The sequence below is a fragment of the Capricornis sumatraensis genome, chromosome 1, assembly GCF_032405125.1.
Source record: "Capricornis sumatraensis isolate serow.1 chromosome 1, serow.2, whole genome shotgun sequence".
Taxonomy (NCBI): Eukaryota; Metazoa; Chordata; class Mammalia; order Artiodactyla; family Bovidae; genus Capricornis; species Capricornis sumatraensis.
The window spans coordinates 62,628,127-62,641,034 of NC_091069.1; the positions used below are offsets into that span (position 1 = coordinate 62,628,127).

The 12,908-nt window shown below is 36.2% G+C and overlaps 1 protein-coding gene across 3 annotated transcripts in view; it reads right to left on the reverse strand.

The window, feature by feature from the left end:
* Positions 1-1,521: 1,521 nt before the first annotated feature.
* The window catches only part of GCFC2 (GC-rich sequence DNA-binding factor 2), a 79,214-nt gene continuing 67,827 nt past the window's right edge, over positions 1,522-12,908 (reverse strand). For all 3 annotated transcript variants that reach the window (XM_068976404.1, XM_068976396.1, XM_068976386.1), the window contains 5 exons: positions 10,746-10,822; positions 8,870-8,936; positions 6,926-7,072; positions 2,592-2,716; positions 1,522-1,771 (listed from right to left, as the gene is read on the reverse strand). In XM_068976404.1, coding sequence (XP_068832505.1) covers positions 1,651-1,771; positions 2,592-2,716; positions 6,926-7,072; positions 8,870-8,936; positions 10,746-10,822 — 537 coding nt within the window. In that variant the 3' untranslated portion in view covers positions 1,522-1,650. The remainder of the gene's footprint in view (positions 1,772-2,591; positions 2,717-6,925; positions 7,073-8,869; positions 8,937-10,745; positions 10,823-12,908) is intronic.

Here is a 12,908-nt window from a genome sequence, read left to right on the forward strand (position 1 = left end):
TAATAAAATATTTTCCACTTATATAAAAAATAAAGCTGTGTATAGACGCGTGTACATACTTTTTAAGTAGAGAAAAGTTCTGATAGGATAACTAAGTGAAAACAGCAGTTACTTCTGGGAATAATAATTGTGTAAGAAAACTTGACTTTTTTTAGCAATGGCTTGAATTTTCTAGATGAGATTCTGTTCTGTATAATTTGTATAACTAAAACAAACTTTAAGAAACTATTCATACCAGTGAGTCATGAATCTTCACTATAGTAGAAATCACATACCACTCTGCAAAAATTTATTACATGCAGCTTCAAAACTAGTGTTGATGATGTTAGAAGCCACATGCTCAGACTCTACATATAGAGTTCAAAGGCTGGTTCCTTATTCAAACTATTAAGCCGGACATATAATCAACTTTTTCCTGATTTATCTTTTGGGAAACAATTTGCAGAATACATTTAGGACTTCCTGAAAGTTATTTAAACAAATAGATTTAAGAAAAATTATCAGTAAACTTACTGTGAAAAATGTTCTCAATTTCTTTTTGATTCAATGACCTTACATCACATTCTTAATCACACACATTTTTAAAAAATGAATCATATGTTCTGAATATTTAAAATATTTATTTCCTCTCTAAGCCTACCACCACTGTGACACACACACAGAAAAGCATAACAAAAAATAGTAGTAACTACTGAACAAGCAATAACTTGGTACACCAAAACTCACACGCAAATTTAAAGAAAACGGCAAATGAGGAAAACTGTAACAGTGTGGGCACAACGTCAGTTATCTTTTTGTTTTGTTTTAATTTTGGGCCATACCATGTGGCTTGTGGGATCTTCCCTGACCAGGGGTCAAACCCATGCCCTCTGCAGTGAAAGTGCAGAGTCCTAACCACTGGACTGTCAAACCATCAGTATTTTTAAACTATAAGGCTCTTATAAATCCATAAGGAAAAAAAAATACTTCAAAAAGAATTACATATGGCCAAGAAAACAAGAAGTCACTCTCTAATAGTCAATATAAATAATTAAAATAAGATTTTTTTTTTCACCTATTAAGTACAAATGAGCTAAAAAAAATACTGCTGGCAGAGATTCATTGGCTGTTCTCAGACTTGTGTTAGAACAATATACTGGTATAGATTCTGAAGCACAATCTGACAACCATTGGTAGCTTTAAAATGCCTTAATCAGAATACTTACTAAGTAATTCATTCCAATTAAGATTTTCATTTTAACTCATACAAATGAGTTAAAAGCAGAGATTGCTAAAATGAAGAGAACTAAAAGATGTTTTTATGGTTCAGGCCAGAAGACTTAGCAAATCCAAAGCAGCTACAATAAGCTTCAAGTCCTTTCTTAAACTGGAAAAGTCATCAGAAGAATCAAACGGAAATATGTTAAACTCCTACTGTTCCTGTGTATTCAATTCCTGCAAACACTCATAAAGGGGAGGCTCAGTCTTTCGTGATACCAGAAGGCAGAAGATGGAGGGAATGGAGGGACAGAGTGCTATGCTTTTGGTTTAGGAAATCTCTCCTCCATTACTGGGAATAAAGAAAAGGCAACACCTTTTTTTCTTTTTCTACAAGCAAAACAGCCAAGTGTGACTATATTAAAATCTCATTTTAGTACTTTCCCATAAAGTTTATTCAAATTCTTTAATTACTGATCTAAGATGGTCTAGGTGATATTCTTCTATGAAGGATTCTGCTTGATTCAAAGCTTTTATTTTCACCAGAATAAGAATTATTTCTTTGACTTCATCCCTGAAAAAAACAACAAAAGGGCATTTTCCCTCTTAGAAATGCAGTGTATAAGGGCACAGTGAAACATCAGTAGTTAATCTGAAACAAAAACTTTAACTGATGCCAATATCTAAAATATACTGTGTAAAGTATTTAGATGCTACCTTCTCCACATAATCATGAAATTCCATCAGAGACTATTAGTGGATATATTCTGGCAAATTTTAATGTGAATGACTATAAAAAAGTAGAAAAAGCACAGAAGAAATCTATCATTAGAAATCTGAACAGTGGTGTGCTGCTATCAGCAGTTTATATGGACTATCATGGTGGAAGTATTTATCCCACAGATATAATCAGACGCTACAATTTGAGGGTTTTTTGTTTGTTTGTTTGTGATTTGAGGTGGTTTGCCAACACCACTGTATTCAAGTCCTTAAACATCTAGTGCTGTGAATGAGATCCAGCCACTGCTGGGTAAATGCCAGGTTGCAGATCTATACTTAACAAATGTTGAGATTTTGAAATGGCTGGGAAAATTAGAAAGACATGAAAAACATGCTTAAATAAAAGGCTTTTGAGTTACAGTTTTAATTCTAAATTCCCCTGTGATACAGTTTTCTGGAAGTGCTTATTTTGGAAGAGATTTGCATTTAAACATACGAACTAATATGCCTGAGGTGTAAAATACTGAGTGATTCTAAAGTTGCATATGAAAACATCTCCTAATTCTACAGTGACAGTCTCAGATTTTTAAAAGTAAAGTACAAATCTTTCTAAAAACTGCCAAGAACAGAAGCCTAAATAATGCTTATGGAGGTACAAATAAAATATGCATTACCTGATTTCATTTCTAGATAATTTACGTGCAGACTGCAGTAAAAACTGGATGAAATTTTCTAGCTGGGGAATGGATGTTCTCATGGCAGAGCTTTGGAACCACTTTTCTGGTAAATATGCTGCTATCTGATAATCAAAACACATGGTTGATTTTTAATGACAGTTATTAACTAAGTACTTTAACATAATCTCATTTAATCCTTATACTATTCATGTTAAGATTCCCTGGAAGATCCCCTGGAGAAGGGAAAGGCTAACCACTCTAGTATTCTGGCCTGGAGAATTCCATGAACTGTGTAGTCCATGGGGTCACAAACACTCAGACACGACTGAACAACTTTGACACACACACTACTCATGTTGGTTGTATTATTCTTCCATATTCTTTTATTCATGGTAAATAACTTTTGAGAATTTCCCCTTTCTTTGTTAAGGTTTTATACTTTAAAGAAAAATCATATTTGGATACCGAAAGCTTAAAGGAGACTACTCTTTATAAATACTTACTAGTACTTGTAATACTTTCATTACTCTCTATTCCTGAGTGATTAAATTGTACAAAACATAATCTATAACTAAACACCAGAAATGTGTAGACACAAAACACTTAGTTAACAAACCTATATTTGGCCCTTTAACAATGCAGGGAGTTAGGGACAGTGACCTATGCACAGATAAAAATCAGTATATTAACTTTACAGTTGGCCCTACATATCTGTGGTTCTGCATCCACAAGTTTAACCAACTGTGGATTGTGAAGTACTCTGGTATGTACTGATATTTATTGAAAAAAAATCCACATAGAAGTGGACCCATGCAGCTTAAATCTGTGCTATTCAAAGGTCAACTGTATAAAATAGGTATATTTAGTGTGATTTCACAATATGACATTAGATGACTTTGTGTATAACCTATATGAACAAATTAGAGTTAAGAAATCAAGGTCATTCTAAGATACACTGTATAAAAAATATATTACAGTTTTCTTCTAATTTAATACATTGCTTTAAATGTCAGTGGCAGCAGAAGGAGTCAATGTATGTGCATTCATTTGTTTCTTTTGGGGAAAAAAACCTCTCAAACAACACTTACTATCATCATGCTAAAGGTAATACATGACTTGGGGAAAAAGTTTTAGAAAAAACCAAAAAATGTAAACAAAAAGGAAAACTTCCTTTTTGGAGAAGGGAGAATTTTTTTAAAAAAGGAGAGAGAATGGGAGCAAGGAAAAATCTGAGATCATACTCTCTCTCTTGGTTATGTTAGTTGCTAAGGTCAGGATCAGTATGCACCTCTAGAAAGTAGAAAGTTGTACTATATATATATATATTAAAATACATTAAAAGAAAGTTCTGGAATGCATGTTTTCTAAAATAAATCTAGTTGGTCAACAGGGAAAACACAGTTGAAAATGATTTATTCTATTTCTTAATCACTTTTTTCAATTATCTAGAAAAAACAGATACACTAGTGGCCTAAGGCAGAAAGTCCTATAAGTCTTGTTATACAAACTCTATCTTTTTAGTTTTAAAACCAGCCCTTAACTGATCTGGAATTTAATGTCATTTACACTTGCTTTTCCCTTGTTTTGTATCACAAGGCTCAATAAAATTCTGAAGGAACTATCTAGCTTTCCCATAAATGATCCTGGGACTTAAAGCCACAGTGTTTTGATCTTGTTTTCCAGCCATAAACTGTGAAGAGAATGTCATATATCCTCTACTGCATAGTAGAGCCTTCTGGTGAAAGAGAACTAAACTGAAATCTGAAACACAACAGGATGGATGAGGATTGAACTATCTGATGAATAATATAGTTAAAAACTACACGATACGAAAACCATAGCTGGGAAAATAATCATTGTCTAGGAATCTGCCTGCAATGCAGAGACCCTAGTTTGATTCCTGGGTCAGGAAGATCCCCTGGAGAAGGGCTAGCCTACCCGCTCCAGTATTCCTGGGCTTCTCTTGTGGCTCAGCTGGTAACGAATATGCCTGCAATGTGGGAGACCGGGGTTCAATCCCTGGGTTGGGAAGAAGTCTTAGGGCTTCCCTTGTGACTCAGCTAGTGAAGAATCCACCTACAATGTGGGAGACCTGGTTTGATCCCTGGGTTAGGGAGATCTCCTGGAAAAGGGAAAGGCTACACACTCCACTCTACTCTTCTCTTGCCTGGAGAATTCCATGAATTGTACAGTCTATGGGGTTGCAAAGAGTCGGATACGACTGACTTTCACACTTTCAGGAACTGCTATCTAACATTACATATACATGTATACTAAAAAAAAAAAAACCTTATATAAGAATATAAATATTTTCCCACATTCTTAGAAAATTACGTCCATTGATTTTTTAACTTAGGATAATTTCCTAGAAGCAAAATTGCTATGTAAAAGTATGTGGACTTTTTTTTAATTTTGGCTGATGGTTCTGTGTTGTGGTGGACGCTTCTCTAATTGTGGCATGCAGGCCATCTAGTTGTGGCACATGGGCTTAGCTGCCCCGTGGCATGTGGGATCTTAGTTCCCTGACAAGGGATTGAACTCAAGTCCCCTGCATTGGAAGGTAGATTCTCCATCACTGAATCACTAGGGAAGTTCCCTAAAAGGGTATGAACTTTAAAGGTTTTATATCGATTGTGCCAAAAGAGTCTCCAGAGTTGTATTCCTCTTCCCACAGTGCAGAAACTATTTCCCAGAATTGCCTCTCCACACTTTCTAGGTGAATGATGTTCCTGGACAGATGTGGGGCTGTTGTTTCCCTGTGCTTATGACAATAACGGAATTACAATGAAAATAACAGCAAAAAAAACAAAAATCCTTACTGAATTATTTACAATTCTCTGATAATATTAATACTATTATATTATATTAATTATTACTATTAATATTTTCAACATGTTTAGAGGTTATTTTGGCATATTCTTTTTTGGGGGGGGATTGCTTTGCCTTTTGGTCATTTTCAATAAGCACATTCAAATTGTGTACAGATTTGTAGAGAGCTTTTAAAAAAATGTGGGTATTTATCCTTGTTATGCACATTATAACTTATTTCTCTGTTTTTCAACTTTCTTTCTATTTAACTTTTTATTATAGAAAGTTCCAAACATAAACAACAAGAGAAAGAATAAGTATGTGCTCAGTCGTGTCCAACTGTTTTGTGATCCATGGACCGTAGGCCACCAGGCTCCTCTTCCATGAGGATTCTCCAGTCAAGAATACTGGAGTGGGTTGCCATGCCCTCCTCCAGGGGATCTTCCCAACTCAGGGATCAAACCCAGGTTTCCCACACTGCAGGCAGATTCTTTACTGCCTGGGCCACAAGGGAAGCCACGAGGGAAGAACAGGTATGGTGAGCCCAATAAACCCATCTTCGAGTTTTAACAATAATCAAACAATCCTGCTACCTTTATTTATTTAATTGGAGGATAATTACAATATTGTGATGGTTTTTGCCATACATCAATACACCAATGAGTGGGCCAGGGGTATACATGGGTCCCCTCCATCCTAAACCCCCTATCCACTTCCCGCCCCACCCCATCCCATCCCTCCAGGTTGTCACAGAGTACCCTGTGTCACACATTAATTTCCCGTTGTTTGGCAATGTACATTTTTCAGTGCTATTTTCTCAAATCATCTCACCCTCTCCTTCTCTCACTGAATCCAAAAGTCTGTCCTATACATCTGTGTCTTTTTTGCTGTGTCGAATACTTCATGTTGATGTATGGCAAAACCAATACAATATTGTAAAGTAATTTTGTGTCTCCTTTGCTGTCCCACCCATAGGATTATCAGTACCATCTTTCTAGATTCCATATATATGTGTTAATATACAATATTTGTCTTTCTCTTTCTGACTTACTTCACTCTGTGTAATAGGCTCTGGGCTGATCCACTCATTAGAACTGACTCAAATGCAATCCTTTTTACAGTCCTGATACCTTTCTGTTTAATGTTTTTTGGTTGACCAAAAATCTTATCAAATCTATTACCTTTTCTCACCACTTTTTTTTTTTGCACTAAAGTTCAGAAAGGACTCCCTTAACATCAGGTATAGTCATTTATCTTCCTAGTACAATATTTTATAGTTTTTTTTTTTACACTTAAATTTTTTACTTTAGCTATACTTTACATTGGTATTTAAGTGAGAGGTGAGGCTCTAACAGTCATTTTGTAAATAGTCAACCAGTATACTAATTTTTAAATATTGGATTCTCCCGGATTTCTAGTCTGTTAAATTAATTTGTTATTAAAGTAACACAATTTAAATTATTTATAAAATTTTAATAACTTTTAAAAATGATAAAATGATGATCAATTTCTATACAACTTACCTGGCTGCACTTTTTAACAACATCTGGGCCAGGTATGGCATTGACAAGAGCTATAATAAGGTAACGATTCAGCAGCTTCCCTAGTCCTAACTCTTGCAAGGTGTCTTCTGGGAGGAGTTCATTCCAAAGAAGAATATTGCTGAAGAGCTAAAATACAACAAAATTTCAAGTGACTATGTACCTTTTCTCCAAAGGAAAACTGTAATAGTCTCCAACAAACAAAAAGCTGGTCAAACTGTAAAACTCTCACCACAATTAGCACTGTTGGGACCATCAATTTTAGAATAGAAAACATTTCTGAGTAAACACTTGATTCTTTTCAACCTGCACATATTTCTTCATCCTATCTTCTTTTTTTTTTAGGATAATTGCTCAAAATCTATTTCAAATTACCTTGCTGGAGCTTTTCCAGATCAATAATCTTCCTTCTCAATCAGTTCTCTCTTGGAGGCTGGGGCCATCGGATATAAGACTGCAGGACCCCAGGATTCATAAAAGCACTGATGTTAAAGCCAGTTGTATTGTTACCCATATGTGACCTTGAGAAATCAATCAAACCTGAGAACCTCACTGCTCTAATATAGAAAATAAGATTAATAATAACCTGTGAGTTTGGAGATATTTTGGGTAAAATCCTTTTAAGAAACTCTAATAAAATTCTAATCAAAATAATATGGGTTGCATTTCTCTCCTATAAATGCAGATCTTTATGTGAATTTTATGGTAGCTTCCATCTTCTTTCCATTACTAAATTTATTACATAAGTGCTAAACTACATCCTATTGTACTAACATGCAGTGCTTTTTCACAATGTCATTGTTGATGTTGCTCCCTCTTCCTGAAAAGCCTTTTTCCTGACCCAACCGTATGACAAGTATTGATTCACCCTATCAAAACTATTCTTGCTGAGGTCATTCATGACCTTATAATTATGGGCTTCCCTGGTGGCTCAGAGGGTAAAGCGTCTCACCTTGTAATTGTGAAATCCAGTAAACATTTTCAGTCTTCCTTCTAATTCTCTTCAGTGGCATTAATACTTTGTTCTCAAAAGCCCTTCATTTAGTTTTCTGATGCCACTCTCTTGTGACCATTCTTAGTTTAACAGCTTATTCATAAGGCCTGTCTGAAGACTTCACTTTGTCTGCCCACTGCTTCTTCTGCTCAGGTGTTGTCATTCATGACCATGCCTCCAAACACTGCCTAAATGTGACTGACTCCCAAATCTCCAGCTCAGATCTGTCTCCTGTAATTCAGACTCATGTATTCAAGTGCCTCCCTTTATCCCAAAGATATCTTACATCCACTATGTCCACTTATCTTTCCTTCCAAACATTTTCTTCCTTCTCCAATGCCCTCAAAGAATGCCACCGTAAGTTAATAGGGTACCAAAGTCAGAAACTTGGCTAGCACTCTACATTCTTCACGGTAGGATTAATTCTGTAATCAGTCATTGGGTTCTTTTGATGCTTCATCCTAAAAATCTTTTGAAACACTCTTTTCCTTACTGTCCCCATTGCCACTGATTCAGCACCAATTTCATCCTTTATTGTTTAGATTAGACCCAGGTTAGAGAACTATGGCCTGTGAGTTAAATCCAGCTTATGTTCTGTTTTCATAGAGTTGGTGAACTAAGAATGGCTTTTATAATTTTAAATGATTGAAAAATAGAGTACTTTAAGACATGAAAATTATATGACAGTCAAATTTCAGTGTCCATAAAGTAAAGTTTTACTGAAACACAGACATGCTCATTTATTTACATATTGTCTATGACTGCTTGCACTACAGTGACAGAGCTGAACAGTTCAACAGACATTATACGACCTACAAAAACTGAAAATACTTACTGTCTGGTTCTTTATAGAAGAATTTTTCTGATCGTCATTATATAGTAAACTTTTATGGAAAGAAAAAATTTTTTTATTTTTGCAGTTTTCTGCTTACCTTTAGACCTGACCAGAACTGTCTTTCTTGAAACTTTGCATGTGGTGATGTTCTGTTTTCTACAGCACTAATTTAAAGCAAAAGAAAGAAAATGCAAGTAACTGTTCATCTTTCAGAAACAGAGTTTAAAGAACTGAATGGTTACTTTTTTTTTAATCGACCAAACTAAGTCTTAACAATATAATTGAAGGTGCTCTGGTGATATCTAATAAAATTACTAATGTATGTACACTCTTATTCAACAAATCCATGTTTGAGAATGCCTTCTATAGATACATTTGCATATGTACAGGATACTGTGTCCATAAAATTGTTCACAACACTGTAACGGTTTACTGCTTACATGTTCATCAACTACAATTTGGCCATATAATGGCATATTGTACAGCTAAAAAAGCATGAGGAAACATCTGTGGATGATACAAAAAGATCTCAAAGATGTACTAAGTCAAAGTAAGGCACAAAACAATGGTTGTGACTATAATATACTTACTTTGCTACAAAAAAGAGGGGGAAATAAGATTAATTCTAATTGCATTGTAAGTATTAAAATTCTATCTAAAGTATTTAATTCTAAATGCAGAGAGAAATTCCAAAAAGGTAAAAAAAAAAAAAAATTACCAACAGTGAGTATTCCTGCATGTATACAGAAAAGAAGGCAAAAACTGGGTGGATGGAAGTCACGAGCAGGAGAGAATAAGACTTTTCATTCTAAACATTAGTAAAAATTTTAAATACACATTCTTACTTTTTAACTGTGCAGATATATTAGTTACCTAAAACATTGAAAGTGAAAGTCGCTCAGTCATGTCTGACTCTTTGCGACCGCATGGACTATACAGTCCATGGAATTATCTGGACCAGAATACTGGAGTGGGTAGCCTTTCCCTTCTTCAGGGGATCTTCCCAACCCAGGAATCAAAGCCAGGTCTCCCGCATCGCAGATGGATTCTTTACCAACTGAGTCATCAGGGGAGCCCTGAAGGCTCTAAAACATTACAAATCTTAATTGTTGTTGTTAAATCAGGTCTGACTCTTTTGTGACCCCATGGAAGGTAGTCTGCCAAGTTCCTCTGTCCACGGGATTTCCCAGGCAAGAATACTGGAGTGGGTTGCCATTTCCTCCTCCAGGGCATCTTCCCAACCTAGGGACTGAACCTGCATTTCCTGCATTAGCAGGTGGTTTCTTTACCACTGAGCAATCTGGGAAGTCAACAAACCTTAATTCGGGTGAATTTTTACATGCAGGCATCTTTTCAGGATTCAAATTAACTAGCAAACTTAGTTCTTTTTTCCTTTCCATAGAACTCTTTGATCATGTGAGTACTCACTGTAGAGTGAGCTTCAGTCCATAATCCATTACTACAATTAATGCTTTCTTAGCAAATTACCAATATGCATCAAATACTCCTTGTCTGATCATTTAGAAGTATATATATATTTCAAAGATGTAGTTTCTGGCCCCTCAGTGATGTTCCAGGCCTTATTTTGAGCTTTCCGTGTCAGGCATTATTCTAAGCACTCTCTTCATCTTCACAGTCTCCTATGAGATAGGCATTAATTTAATGTCCATTTTATATACAAAGACACTGATGCATGGAAAGACGCTTGGTCTTGACCCAAGGCGAATCTGCACTCCAGAGTCTGTGTTTCTAACTACCTGGCTATCCAACTGTCATGTTCTCAGGACTATCATTACATCATACATGGCATATAGAAGGGGATTAAGAAATATTTGCTGAAATATCAATTTACATCTTAATAGGTATGTGTGTTTTGAAAACAATATGTTTAATTTCTTCTACATTATACTCTTAAATGAATCTGTATTGCAGGAGTAATTATTTCATAAAATCTAGAAATTAGCAACTCTTACCTCTTTGGATACAGAGGAATAAAAACATCATCTTCTATTGCCTTCTTCATTCTTGAAACAATGGATTTAAGTAAATCCTATTTTTAAAAAATGCAAAAGCATCAGTGACAGTCATAGATAGAAAGGTATGAACCAAAAAAAAAAAGAAATGTATGAACCAAAAGAAGCAATTTTAACAGAATAGTGCAAATTTGTACACACTCAAAGACCTAGGTGTTACAGTAATTGTAAATTAGATACATGAGAACTTCATTCATCCATGTGGTTGCATACTGCAGTGGCTGGTGCCTTTTCATTGCAGCATAGTATTCTGTTGCATGATAGAACATTTATTTAGCTGGTCTTTGGTTTAGGGGTTATTATGAATCACGTTACTATATAAATTCCTGTAGAGCATGTCTTTTAGTATGCATGGGCATATATTTCTAATGGGTATATATGTAGAGATGGAATTGCTAGAATCCAGTTCATGTCAACATTGGAGAGAATGCCAAGTTGTTTTCTGAAATAGGGGTATCCCATTTATAGTCCCACTCATCAGTATGAGAAATCCTGATCCCCTACACCTTTAATAAGTCGTATTTTTAGGGTTTTTAAAAGCTTGCAATTCTGGTGAGTATGTCAGTTAGTCGGTTCAGTCACTCAGTTGTGTCCGACTCTTTGCGACCCCATGGACTGCAACAGGCCAGGACCCTGTGTCCATCACCAATCCCCAGAGTTTACTCAAATTCATGTCTATTGAGTTGGTAATGCCATCCAACCATCTCATCCTCTGTCGTCCCCTTCTCTCCCGCCTTCAGTCTTTCCCAGCATCAGGATCTTTTCCCGTAAGTCAGTTCTTCACATCAGGTGGCCAAAGTTGGGAGTTTCAGCTTCAAAATCAGTCCTTCCAATGAATATTCAGGACTGATCTCCTTTAGGATGGACTGGTTGGATCTCCTTGTAGTTCAAGGGACTCTCAAGAGTCCTCTCCAACACCACAGTTCAAAGCCATCAGTTTTTCAGTGCTCAGCTTTCTTTATAGTCCAACTCTCACATCCATACATAACTACTGGAAAAACCATAGACTTGACTAGATGGACTTTTGTCGGCTAAGTAATGTCTCTGCTTTTTAATATGCTGTCTAGGTTGGTCATAACTTTTCTTCCAAGGAGCAAGCATCTTTTAATTTCACTGCTGCAGTCACCATCTGCAGTGATTTTGGAGCCCCGCAAAAATAAAGCCTGTCATTGTTTCCACTGTTTCTCCATCTATTTGCCATGAAGTGATGGGACCGGATGCCATGATCTTAGTTTTCTGAATGTTGAGTTTTAATCCAGCTTTTTCACTCTCCTCTTTCACTTTCATCAAGAGGCTTTTTAGTTCTTCTTCACGTTCTGCCATAAGGGTGGTGTCCTTTACATATCTGAGGTTATTGATATTTCTCCTAGCAATCTTGAGCCAGCTTGGGCTTTACCCAGCCCAGCATTTCTCATGAGGTACTGTGCATATAAGTTAAATAAGCAGGGTGACAATATATAGCCTTGACGTACTCCTTTCCCAATTTGGAACCAGTCTGTTGTTCCATGCACAGTTCTAACTGTTGCTTCCTGACCTGCATACAGATTTCTCAAGAGGCAGGTCAGGTGGTCTGGTATTCCCATCTCTTTCAGAATTTTCCACAGTTTGTGGTGATCCACACAATCAAAGACTTTGGTATAGTCAATAAAGCAGAAATAGATGTTTTTCTGGAACTCTCTCGTTTTTTCGATAATCCAACGGACATTGGCAATTTGCTCTCTGGTTCCTCTGCCTTTTCTAAAACCAGCTTGAACATCTGGAAGTTCTCGGTTCATGTACTGTTGAAGCCTGGCTTGGAGAATTTTGAGCATTACTTTACTAGCATGAGATGAGTGCAATTGTGTGGTAGTTTGAGCATTCTTTGGCATTGCCTTTCTTTGGGATTAGAATGAAAACTGACCTTTTCCAGTCCTGGGGCCACAGCTGAGTTTTCCAAATTTGTTGGTATATGGAGTGCAACACTTTCACAGCATCATCTTTTAGGATTTGAAATAGCTCAACTGGAATTCCATTACCTCCACTAGCTTTGTGCATAGATGCTTCCTAAGGCCCATTTGACTTCACATTCCATGGTGTCTGGTTCTAGGTGAGTGATCATACCAT